The 12714-nt window shown below is 29.1% G+C and overlaps 7 protein-coding genes across 7 annotated transcripts; 5 read left to right on the top strand and 2 right to left on the bottom strand. All coding sequences in view use genetic code 12, as the record gives it.

The window, feature by feature from the left end:
• Positions 1–116: 116 nt before the first annotated feature.
• Positions 117–1772, bottom strand: DED81 (asparagine--tRNA ligase; the record flags this gene model as incomplete). The annotated part of the gene is made up of 1 exon (XM_051760120.1): positions 117–1772. The coding sequence occupies one exon, from the start codon at positions 1770–1772 to the stop codon at positions 117–119; it is 1656 nt and encodes a 551-aa protein (XP_051612302.1).
• Positions 1773–2178: 406 nt separating this feature from the next.
• Positions 2179–4227, top strand: KGF55_005138 (proline--tRNA ligase; the record flags this gene model as incomplete). The annotated part of the gene is made up of 1 exon (XM_051760119.1): positions 2179–4227. One exon carries the CDS (start codon positions 2179–2181, stop codon positions 4225–4227), a length of 2049 nt encoding a protein of 682 aa, XP_051612301.1.
• Positions 4228–4261: 34 nt separating this feature from the next.
• On the bottom strand, positions 4262–5203 carry KGF55_005137 (histidinol-phosphatase; the record flags this gene model as incomplete). Its single annotated transcript, XM_051760118.1, has 1 exon — positions 4262–5203. One exon carries the CDS (start codon positions 5201–5203, stop codon positions 4262–4264), a length of 942 nt encoding a protein of 313 aa, XP_051612300.1.
• Positions 5204–5286: 83 nt separating this feature from the next.
• KGF55_005136 (asparagine--tRNA ligase) lies at positions 5287–6678 on the top strand (the record flags this gene model as incomplete). The annotated part of the gene is made up of 1 exon (XM_051760116.1): positions 5287–6678. The coding sequence occupies one exon, from the start codon at positions 5287–5289 to the stop codon at positions 6676–6678; it is 1392 nt and encodes a 463-aa protein (XP_051612299.1).
• Positions 6679–6863: 185 nt separating this feature from the next.
• Positions 6864–7226, top strand: TIM9 (protein transporter; the record flags this gene model as incomplete). The annotated part of the gene is made up of 2 exons (XM_051760115.1): positions 6864–7096; positions 7196–7226. The coding sequence occupies 2 exons, from the start codon at positions 6864–6866 to the stop codon at positions 7224–7226; spliced, it is 264 nt and encodes an 87-aa protein (XP_051612298.1).
• Positions 7227–7514: 288 nt separating this feature from the next.
• KGF55_005134 (uncharacterized protein) lies at positions 7515–9233 on the top strand (the record flags this gene model as incomplete). Its single annotated transcript, XM_051760114.1, has 1 exon — positions 7515–9233. The coding sequence occupies one exon, from the start codon at positions 7515–7517 to the stop codon at positions 9231–9233; it is 1719 nt and encodes a 572-aa protein (XP_051612297.1).
• Positions 9234–9474: 241 nt separating this feature from the next.
• KGF55_005133 (uncharacterized protein) lies at positions 9475–12693 on the top strand (the record flags this gene model as incomplete). The annotated part of the gene is made up of 1 exon (XM_051760113.1): positions 9475–12693. One exon carries the CDS (start codon positions 9475–9477, stop codon positions 12691–12693), a length of 3219 nt encoding a protein of 1072 aa, XP_051612296.1.
• Positions 12694–12714: the final 21 nt, after the last annotated feature.

Raw genomic sequence — 12714 nt, 5'->3', positions numbered from 1 at the left:
TACGGATTTGCTTCATCATGCGAAGATTTATTCCTAAGTCTAGTTTACATCAAAGTTATGTGTTAATCGAAATTTACGAGCGTTCAATTGATTAATATACAAACTATGTAAATTCATTATGGTTTACATCTACCTGTAAATCTTGGATATAATGAACAATCTCTAACAGTAAATCTATCACATAACCAAGCCAAAATTCTTTCAGTTCCTAAACCATAACCTCCATGAGGAGTAGTACCATAAATTCTTTGATCTAAAAACCAATAATAAGGTTTTGGATCAATTCCATGAGATTTAAAACCTTGTAATAATTCATCTAAATCATAAGATCTCATTGATCCACCAGTAATTTCACCAACATTTGGCATTAATACATCAACACTTTCTGTAACTCTTGGATCATCTTTACATTTTTGCATATAAAATGATTTGATTTCTCCTGGAAATCTAATTAATAATATTGGTTTATTAATTGTATCCACCATTTTTCTTTCTTGAGCTTCTGCAATATCATCACCAAATTTAAAAGGTTCTCCTTCATCATTTAATATACCATGTTCATTCAACCAATCTAATGCATGAATATATTCCATTCTTTGAAAAGGTAATTGTGGTGGTTGGAAATTTGGATTTAATTGTTTAATTAATGGTCCTGCTACAGGATCTTCAATAACATATTTTATTGTTTTAGAAATTAAAGTTTCAATATGATTTAATAATTCATCAAATGTTAAAAATGCTAATTCTGCTTCAATATGAGTATATTCACTTAAATGTCTTCTTGTATGAGATTTTTCAGCTCTAAAAGATTCTTGAACACAATAAACATCACCTAATGATGGTAAACAAGTTTCTAAATATAATTGAGATGATTGAGTTAAATAAGCTTCTTCTCCATAATAATCCATTTTAAATAATGTTGAACCACCTTCAACTTGTGTTTGTACCATACATGGAGGTGTAACTTCTAATAAACCTTCTTCTTGATAAACTTTTCTTATAGCTCCTAAAAATACTGATCTTACTTTCATTACTGCTGATAATGTTTCTCCTCTTAATGTTAAATGTCTTTGATCTAATAATAATGATGGATCAGCACCTTCTTGAATTTTATTTGTAAAAGAATCTTCTCCACTTGGAGCTAATCCAATAATTTCATAATAATCAGCTTTTAATTCAACTCCTCCTGGTGCTGATTTACCTTCTGGTAATTTTAAAATTGTACCCTTTATAGTAACAGTAGATTCTAAAGTTAATTCTTGAGTTTCTTTTGCTTTTGCTAAATCACCAGTTAATATACATTGTAAAAATCCATAACCATCTCTTAAAGTTATAAAAGCTAATCCCTTTTGAACTCTTAATCTATGAATCCAACCTGAAACTATAACTCTTTGATCAATATTATCTTGAATTTTATTTAATTTAATTTTTTTAGCTTTTGGTAATGATGAATCTTCATTAATTGAAGATAAACTTAATTCTGCCAATTTAGGTAAATCATCTGTTTTGTCTTCTTTTAATTTTTGTTGTTTTTCAGCTTTTTTCTTTAAACTTTCAGCACCCTTTTTTGCTTTTTTTAAAGCAGATGCTGATATTTCTTGATATTCAAATTTATCTGATTTTTCTTCAATTTCTTTATATATTAAAATTTTAGCATCTGGATTAACAAAAAGTGCATATGATGCGGTTGCAAATGGATGTGATTCCGAGCCTGTTGCTTCACTGGTATCTACACCAGACTTGTCATTGACGTAGAATGTAGTTGATGACATTTTTTATATTTCAATTTTATAAGAAAGAATTGAATTGTAAGTATTTGATAATTGTCTTTTTGGCTGTTAAATATATTATTCTCTCTGACTAATTTTTCAAAAAAAAAATTTCGTTACTTTTAATCTGAGCGGGAGTAGTTGCAAAATTCAAAATGAAAGCACAGGTTCCTAAAATTATGAAACTTGGACTTTGTTAATAACTAGTCTTTTCTGAGTCATAACTTTAAGGTATCTGACTCGACGATAGCTCATATAAGCTAGTTCAATTGACTTTTCTGTTAAATTTCAGTGTTGTTATCAAAAAACATCGTTCTGCATATAAGCTCATTTTTCATTACTTATCTGAAAAAATTTTGAAACAACAAATCTTACGAAACTTATACAGATCAAACACCTAACATTGAAAATGGCTTTAGCACAATCTTTAGCCTCATTATCACTTGCTACTTCAGCTGAGGATGAAAATGCAATCCCAACAAAAACTTTAATTTTTAAACCAAAAACTGCCAAAACTGCAACTCCAATTCCAATTTTAGTATTTGCATTACAATCAACTAATACATCAAGTTCAATAATAGCCAAGTCTGCTAATGTAAAAGAACCAAGATTAGCTAAAAATGATCTTGTTGAAGAATTTTTCAAAGTTTCAACAAAGGATGTATCAATTGCCAATTTAAATAAAAATTTAGCTGGAAAAATAAAGATCTTATTAGATGAAAATGTTTTAAAATCTGCCACTAAGGACGAAGTTTTGAAATTATCAACTGAAACATCGTCTGTTTGTTTACCAGCCAAAACGGTTGTAGAATTTTTAAAATCAACAGATATCGAAACAATAGATACAAATTTCGATGCTGAACGAACTACTACCCCCACCCAACAACCAAAAACTTCAAAACCAACTACTTCAAAAGATGACGCCAAAATTGAAGATGCAAAACTAATTGGTATAACTATTGATAAAGAAAAAGATTTTTCAAATTGGTATACTCAAGTAGTTGTCAAAGGTGAATTATTAGATTATTATGATGTTTCAGGTTGTTATATATTAAGACCAAATTCATATTCAGTATGGGAAACTATACAAGATTGGTTTAATATTAAAATTAAATCTTTGGGAGTACAAAATGCTTATTTCCCAATGTTTGTATCTCAAAAAGTATTAGAAAAAGAAAAAGATCATATTGAAGGATTTGCTCCTGAAGTTGCTTGGGTTACAAGAGCAGGTAATTCAGAATTAGATGAACATATTGCTATAAGACCAACTTCTGAAACTGTAATGTATCCATATTATGCTAAATGGATTCGATCACATCGTGATTTACCATTAAAATTAAATCAATGGAATTCTGTTGTTAGATGGGAATTTAAACATCCTCAACCATTTTTAAGAACTAGAGAATTTTTATGGCAAGAAGGTCATACTGTACATTTAACTAAAGAAGCAGCTGCAGAAGAAGTTTTACAAATTTTAGATTTTTATGCTGGAGTTTATGAAGAATTATTAGCTGTTCCAGTTGTTAAAGGTAAAAAAACTGAAAATGAAAAATTTGCAGGTGGTGATTATACAACTACTGTTGAAGGTTTTATAGCATCTACTGGTAGAGGTATTCAAGGTGGTACTTCACATCATTTAGGTCAAAATTTCTCAAAAATGTTTAATATATCTGTTGAAAATCCAAATGGATCAGATGAACGTATTTTTGCTTATCAAAATTCATGGGGTTTATCAACTAGAGTTATTGGTGTTATGATTATGACTCATTCAGATAATAAAGGATTAGTATTACCACCAAGAGTTGCACAAACTCAAGTTGTTGTAATTCCAGTGGGTGTAACTGCAAAATCTACACCTGAACAAAGAACTCAAATTTATAAAGGAGCAGAAGATATTGAATCGAAATTGAAAAAAGCAGGTATAAGAGCTGTTGGAGATTATAGAGATTCATATAATCCAGGTTGGAAATTTGCAGATTGGGAATTAAAAGGTACTCCATTACGTCTTGAATTTGGTCCAAAAGATTTAGAATCAAAACAAGTAACAGTAGTAAGAAGAAATGATAATAAAAAATATATTGTTAAATTAGATAATCTTGAAACTGAAATTCCAAAAATATTAGAAGAATTACAAAATGCATTATATGAAAAAGCTAAAAAAGATTTTGATGATCATAGAATTTTAGTAGAAGATTGGAAAGATTTTGTTCCAACTTTAAATAAGAAAAATGTTATATTAGCACCATGGTGTGGAAATGGTGATTGTGAAGATGAAATAAAAGATGCATCAAGTAAAAATGATCAAGGAGAAGATGGTGATGTTGATGAAAAAGCTCCTTCAATGGGTGCTAAGTCTTTATGTATTCCATTTGAACAACCAGATTTGAAAGAAGGTCAAAAATGTGTTAGATGCGATAATAAAGCTGTTACATATTGTATGTTTGGTAGATCATATTAGATAGTATATAATATTATAATGACTCTGTATATTTCTATTTGTATTGATTCCAAAAGGGGGAAGACTCTATTTTTTCTATGGTATCTGAGACGATCTTGATACCGTCATCTGTTGATTCAACATGATATAGCTTTTTGATTCCTAGATCCTTTGCATAAGACAAGACCCTATGATAATTTAGTCCAATTTGAGACAAAGCATGAGCATCGTCAGATAAACAAAATTTACCACCAGCTTCAACGATAGCTTCGGCTATATCTTTTTGTGGATATGGTACATCCCATCCTTTTCTTATAGCAGAAGAATTCAACTCAATTAATCCACCATATTTAATCACTTTAATGATGTTATTTAGTATAAGTTCCCAAACTTCTGGCCAGTCAGATTTTATGTTTACTTGTTTTGTAAGCTTGTTAGTCGTTTCGTCATAATCATCTTGTGGTTGACATAATCTAATCAAGTCGAAATGACCAATTACAGTAGGTTTTAGATCAATAATTTTAGATTGTAATTCAAAATATGATTTATATAGCAGTCTAGTTGACCCTCCTAAGCTTGCTTGTTTAGCACTTACCCATAAATCTTCTGAGAAATCAATAGGTATTTCATGAACAAAATGTACTGAACCTACACTCATTTCAAGCTTTGGATCATCTATTAATCTGGATGCTAAGTTTATATGATCTTGATTAATACCTTCAATTTCAAATCCCACTATAATATCAATCTTTTCCTTATGTCGTATTTTGAGCTCTTGAGCATGATTTAAATATTTGTGGAAATCTTCAAACAAGTTTTGTGAAGTATATGACTTATCAAGTTCTTCTGGGTATAAAAATTTTGAATCAATTCTAGGCATATGCTCTGTCAAACATAATGTTTTAAATCCCTTTTTAATGTATAAGTTTACCATATCCTCTAATGGATCATTGGCATGTGATACATAATCACCACTATGTGAATGGTGTGTATGCATGAACTATCTTTTGTATAACCATTTCAGTTAATTGTTGCAAAAAAAAATTGAAAAATAATTTGAAACTAAGAATTACGTGATTAATGTTCGTCACACATTCAAGAATTTTACATAGACACTTATGTAGGGGATTAAGTACCCTACAGCCGACTATCAAAGAACAAATATCATCAACACCAATCGGATTATTACTCGAAACAAAGGGATTTGTAAAAAGTATAAGAAATTCTAAAAACCTTAGCTTTCTAGATTTAACGGATGGTACAACATCAAAAGTGATCAATGTGGTGCTACTAGGTAAAGAACCACCTAAGTTTCAAATAGGTCAAAGTGTCTCAATAAAAGGGGAATGGAATATAAGCAAAGGTGCTAAACAAGATTATGAATTGATATACAATTGCAAAAATCCTGAACATTCTTATCAAATAATTGGTCCAGTTCCTGAAGATTATCCTTTACAAAAAAAAGCAACCTCAATGTCATATTTACGAACCTTACCATCCTTGAAACATAGAACATCAACGGTATCATCATTTTATAGACTACGATCTTTTTTAGAAACTTCTGTTCAAAAATTTTTCAATAATCATGATTTCACAAAAGTTAATCCACCATTAATAACAAGTTCAGATTGTGAAGGAGCAGGAGAAACTTTTAAAATAGCTCAAAGTGAAGAATTTTTTCAAAAACAAACTTATTTAACAGTTTCTTCTCAATTACATTTAGAATCATTAGCATTAGCTTTAAATAGAGTTTGGACTTTATCCCCTTGTTTTAGAGCTGAAAATTCAAAGACATCGAGACATTTATGCGAATTTTGGATGCTTGAAGCTGAGGTGTGCTATCTAAATGAGTTAGATCCTTTGCTTGACTTTACTGAAAATTTGATAAAATGGGTAACAAGAGACTTAGCACAAAATTACAACAATGAATATTTAAATGGTGTATATCTTGATGAAAATGTGATAAGATCAAGATGGGACAATATTTTGAAAGAAGAATGGAAAAGGGTAACTTATATAGAGGCATTAAATTTGATTAATGAAGAAGGTATAGATACATTAAAATTTGGTGATTCTTTAAATTTGGATCACGAAAGATTTTTAGCTAAAAATGGTCCGATATTTGTAACTGATTATCCAGAATCATTGAAACCCTTCTACATGTCCAAATCAAAAAATTATGATTCACAACAACCAACAGTTGCATGTTTTGATTTACTTTTACCCGAGTTTGGAGAATTAGTAGGTGGTTCGTTAAGAGAACACGATTACGAGGTATTAAAAGAATCAATGATTAAACATAATATGAAATTAGATGATATGAATTGGTATTTGGAATTAAGAAGAAATGGTACAATACCACATGGAGGTTTTGGTATGGGTTGGGAAAGATTTATTAATTATTTATCAGGGCATGATAACATCAGGGATATTGTTCCATTCCCAAGAGCTCCGAACTTATGTAACGCTTAAGGCAGTTTTATTATAGACTTGTATATACAATAGACTACATGTAGATGTTTACCGTTTGATTCAACTCTCCCCCAGCAAACAAAAATTTTTTTCGATCGGTGAAAAATTACACTACGATCTTTTTGCCATTTCATCTACAACTTGAAAGTTACTACAGTCATATATACAAATAGAGACGATATAAAATGGATCAATTAAACGTTAAAGAGCAACAAGAATTTCAACAAATTGTTGAACAAAAACAAATGAAAGATTTTATGAATTTATATTCAAATTTAGTATCAAGATGTTTCGATGATTGTGTTAATGATTTCACTTCAAATAGTTTAACTTCAAAAGAAACTAGTTGTATTGCTAAATGTTCCGAGAAATTCTTGAAACATAGTGAACGTGTTGGTCAAAGATTTCAAGAACAAAAGTATGTATATTATAAGATGGAAAATGAATCAACAGATTTTGGTACATTTTGGATTTAAAGATTTTAGTTTGAAACAAATACTAACTTGATACTTTTTAGTGCTTTATTGATGCAACAAGGTCAAAGATAAACGGGTTATCCATGTCGATAAGGATGTTTAATCGTGGGAATTTATATAAACTAAATAAACTGTACATATTAAAATAATTTACGTTACCGTTATAAAGTATCATTAGAATTTAAAAAACAAATTGAAGGGTTAACGTTACTCTATTCCCTTGGATAATTTCTATGAAAGTGTAATCTGTTTGCTTAACTCTTGGTGATTTTGCATCTTGAATTCATTCTTGTAAAAATAGATCCAGAAAAACTTAAATCTGAAACAAAACATAGCATATTAAAGCAGCACAACAAATTTATGTCAGATCAAGTTAAGATCAACCCCGACCTACTGATACTACTAGTGGGTGCAGTAATCAATAAAAGTCTATCAGAATATAAAGGAGACTATCCCGATAAAAAGGCATCGATACCAGTCAATTTATTCTTAAAGGATCTAAACGATAAAACAGACGAATACACATCAAAATTTCCAAATAATGATATACATTTCCCTCAAATTGATATAAAACTACTATCTTTTATCATAAATAGAACGTTGTATTTCAAATTTGTACAAGTTACTCAAGATTCCGTAGTAATCGAAATTGGAGATAAATATGAAACTTATTTGAAAAATATAGTTGCAACATCTACTTTCAGATATTCAAAATTCTTATGGAACAGTGCTAAACTGTTACTAGTTGAAAAAGACCAAACTGAAGATGTTGTAACGAAAGAAATCGAGCTTAAATCGTCGGAAAATGAAGAGTCAACAAATACCAATGATGCAGATCAGGAGAAAGAGAAGTCTATAGAACAAGTGACTGAACCAATAGTAGAAGAAGCTGAAGAAATTGAGGTGTTGGAGGGAGAAAAGAACGAAGAAACGAATGCAAAGGAAACAGAAAACGTGGGAGAAACAATAACAAATGGCCCAGAAGAAGCACAGGAAGCAGATAAAGTGCAAGAAGAACAAGAAGCTGAAGAAGCAGAAGGAGTGGAAGAAGCAGAGCAAGCGGAGGAAGCAGAGGAAGTGAAAGAAGCACAAGAAGTAGAAGCAGTAGAAGAAGAAGTGAAAGAAAACATAGAGGAAGAAGAGAAGGGAGAGTCCGAAAAAGTTGATGAAACGAAAGAGGAAGAAGTGGAACCAATAGATAAGGAAGTTGTGACAAAAGAAATTGATAAAGATGTTGAAATGAAGGAAGCTGATGAAGCTGTTGAGGAGAAGGAAGCTGATATAGAGGCCGAGAATGAGCAAGTGGATGAAGAGTTAGAGAGCCCAGAAGTGGAGGAAATAACAACTAAAACGGCAGAAATACTTGAAGATGATGAATTAAAAGAAATTGATCTGGAATCAGTAAATGATGTTGAACCAAAATCTTCCACCAAAGATACAGAAGAGGGTGAAACTATTGAACCGGAAGCAGATGAAACGGAATCAGAAGATTTAGAACAAATAAAGGAAGTAGCTAAGACAAAAGAACAGGAAGATAGTATAAAAACAACAACTGATTACGAACAAGAAGAAAAACAAGAGCCATTGGAGGTCAAAGAACCAATCACAGAAACACCAAAACTAAATGAAAAGGAGGATGTCCCTGAATCATTAAAAGAAACCCATACACCAGAACCAACTAAGGAATCAAGAAAAAGACAGCGATCGAGATCACCAGCTCCAGCACAACATCATAAAAGATTTCAAAATATTGCAGTTAATTTATTAAACTCTATCATGGAACATAGATTTTCATCACCATTTTTACAAGCAGTAAATGCAAAAGATGCACCAAATTATTATGACATTATATATCAACCAAAAGATTTAAAATCAATAGCAAAAGCTTTAAAATCTAAAGTAGATCCACCAAAATATCTGTCCATAAAGGAATTAGAAAGAGATATAATGTTAATGTTTGCTAATTGTATAATGTATAATAAACCAGATGAAGATTTGGTTGAATTAACAAGAACAATGAAAAAAGATGTTGGAGAAATATTCAAAATGTTTAAAGAAGCTGAGAAGGATATACATTAGGTTAGTTGAATATAATGTGTAATGATACGACGTTCGGATAAATTATTAAAGTCTCTTGCTTATAGAATAAACCGTCTTTGTGTTTCAAACTAACTTTTCAATTTTTTCAATCATTATCTAAACCTGAAACAGTCTATCAAACTTCATATATCATTCAGTCACTCATTTATCAACCTACATTCTCTTAAAAATTCCGAAAATTCTTTCAGTAATTAAAAGATTTTCCTCAATATCAACTGCTATGACGAGATTCAGTTCACCTTTCATAAAACAAACATCATTTGAAGTAGAATATGCACCAGCTTATATAACAAAATGGAAATCTCAAAGAACTGGGTTACAAATAACTTATATCAATCAACCTTCACCTATAGTAAATGGTTATTTTGCAGTTGCAACAGAAATAGAAAATAATTCTGGATGTCCTCATACTTTAGAACATTTAATATTTATGGGTTCAAAAAAATATCCATATAAAGGTTTATTAGATAGTTTAGGTAATAGATTATATTCACAAACTAATGCATGGACTGGAGTTGATCAAACTGTATATACTTTAACAACAGCAGGTTGGGATGGTTTTAAAACTTTATTACCTATATATTTAGATCATTTATTTCATCCTACATTAACTGATGAAGCACGTTTAACAGAAGTTTATCATGTTGATGGAAAAGGGAAAGAAAAAGGAGTAGTATTTAGTGAAATGCAAGGAATAGAAAGTCAATCATGGTTTGTAACTTTTAAAAAAATGCAAGAAACTTTATATTCACCTAAATCAGGTTATTCATCAGAAACTGGTGGATTAATGTCTGAATTAAGAAATTTAACAAATGATCAAATAAAAGAATTTCATAAATCAATGTATAGACCAGATAATTTATGTGTTATAATAACGGGATCAATAGATCAAGATGAATTATTACAAATAATGACTGAATTTGATAATGAATTACCACCTAAATCTAATGAAACAAGTAGGAGGCCATTTGTTGATTCAAAACATGATGAACCACTTAAGGAAGATATAGTGAAAACGATTGAATTTCCAGAAAAAGATGAATCGACTGGAGAAGTTTTAATTTCATGGATTGGTCCAGAGGGAAATGATTCATTGATAAATACAGCCATTGATATGATTGGTGCTTATTTCACAGATGGTCCCATATCATTATTTAATAAACATTTAGTTGAAGTTGAAAATCCATTAGCTACTGATATAGAATACACAACTGATGATTATTATAAAACAGCATTAAATTTCACATGTAATGGAGTTCCAACAGATAAATTAAATGAATTACAACTCAAAATTAAAGAATTAATTCAAACTCAAACTAATCCAGATAATATGAATTTATTATATCTTAGACAAATTATAAATCAACAAAGATTAAAATTTGTATCTCAAACAGAAAAATCAGCATCAAGTTTTTCAAATATTGCAATATTAGAATTTATTTATGGTAACCCTGATGGTAGTGATTTATTAAAATGGACTAAAGATTTAAAAGAATATGATGAATTATTAACATGGACTTCGGAGCAATGGAGTTCATTAATTAGGAAATATTTTATTGATAATAAATCTGCAACAATTTTAGGTAAACCTTCATCTAAATTAAATGAATTTTTAAAAAAGGAAAATAAAAAATTCAATAAACAAATTAAACAAAATTTAGGAGAAAATGGATTAAATAAATTAAAAAATCAATTAATTGAAGCTCAAAATTTTAATGATAGACCAATACCAGAAGAATTATTGACTCAATTTATAAAACCTGATCCTCTGAAAATTTCATTTATAAAGACAAAATCTTATAAAGCAGGTAAAACAAAGGGAATAGTAGATAAATCAACTAATCAATATATTGAAAATGATGAATTTAGTGAAGTACTAGTGAAGGATACACCTCCCAATTTCCCAATGTTTATACATTTTGAAAGTTTTAAATCTCAATTTTCAACTATTCAATTAGTTATGTCATCAACAAAAATAAGACCTGAATTATTAAAATATATGTCAATAATTGAAGAAATTTTTTCAATGTCTTTAAAATTACCAAATGGTAAATACATATCTTATGAACAAGTTATATCAGATTTAAATAGAGATTTATTGGAATTTCAATTAGATAATGGTTATGATTATCAATTTTTAGAATTAATTAGTATAACAGTTAAATTTGAAAATCAAAATTATAAAAAGGCAATTGATTGGTTATACAAGATTATAAATTTTATTGAATTTGAAGAATCAAGAATTAAAATTATTATTGAAAAATTATTAAATTCATTACCTGATAAAAAAAGAAATGGAGAATTAATGATGTATTCTTGTCAATATAGAAAATTATTTAATAATAAATCATTAAGAAAAGAACAAGATTCAATAAATACTGAACTGTTTTATAGAGAACTTTTAGATAAAATAAACAATGGTGAATTTTCACAAATTAAATCAGATTTAGAAGAAATTAAAACAAATCTATTTAAATTAGATAATATTAAAATTATTATATTAGGTAATGCACCAGCTTTAGAAAATCCAATAAGTTCATGGAATCAATTTATAACTCCAATAACTAATCAAGAGCTAAATATTCAACCATTTGCAAATTTACCAAGATCTTTTCAATTTAAATCTGAACAAGGTTTAAAATGTAATCATGAAGCATATTTAATAAATATTCCAGCAACTGAATCAACTCATTTGATTTCTATAACTTCAATACCAACAGATTATTTAAATGATGATATTCCAAGAATTTCTTTAGCTATTGAATTTTTATGTGCTGTGGAGGGACCATTTTGGAGAGCTATAAGAGGTACAGGATTATCATATGGTGTTAATATAAAAAAAAATTTAGAAACTGGATTTTTAACATTTTCAATATATAGAGGATCAGATGCAAAACAAGCATGGATTGAAGCTGAAAAAATTATAAAATCCTTTGTGGATGAAACTAATAAAATAGATTCAATAGCTTTAGAAAGTTGTATAGCAACTATTATAAATGAAATTGCAAATAATCAAGAATCAAATTATGAATCAGCTACAAGTAAAATAAGTGATAATTTATTTAAATTAAGAGGTCCAAATTTTATTGAAAATTACCTAAGACAATTAAATCAATTAACGGCTGCTGATATTGTGTATATCTTGAAGAAATATTTTTTAAATTTATTTGATTCTTCAAAATCTGTTGTTTTCACAAGTTTACCAACTGAAAAAATTGAAGAAATTGGAGAATTTTTTAATGGGAAAGGTTATAATATTAATATTGAAGAAATTCAAGGAATTGAAAATAATAATGAAGATGGAGATGAAAATGAAGGAATGAGTGAGTCTGAAGAAGAAGATGATGATGATGATGAGACTGGAAGTGAAGAAGAGTCAGAAACTGATGATTCAGAAGATGAAGAAAATGAAAATGAAATTAGAAATGGAAGATCATAAGCCTAACGGATTTAAGTAAAT

This window comes from Candida pseudojiufengensis (assembly GCF_024610245.1).
Source record: "Candida pseudojiufengensis strain CBS 10847 chromosome Unknown scaffold10, whole genome shotgun sequence".
Taxonomy (NCBI): Eukaryota; Fungi; Ascomycota; class Pichiomycetes; order Serinales; family Debaryomycetaceae; genus Lodderomyces; species Lodderomyces pseudojiufengensis.
Note: the sequence above shows the minus strand (reverse complement) of the source record. Positions and strands in the feature narration are given on the sequence as shown.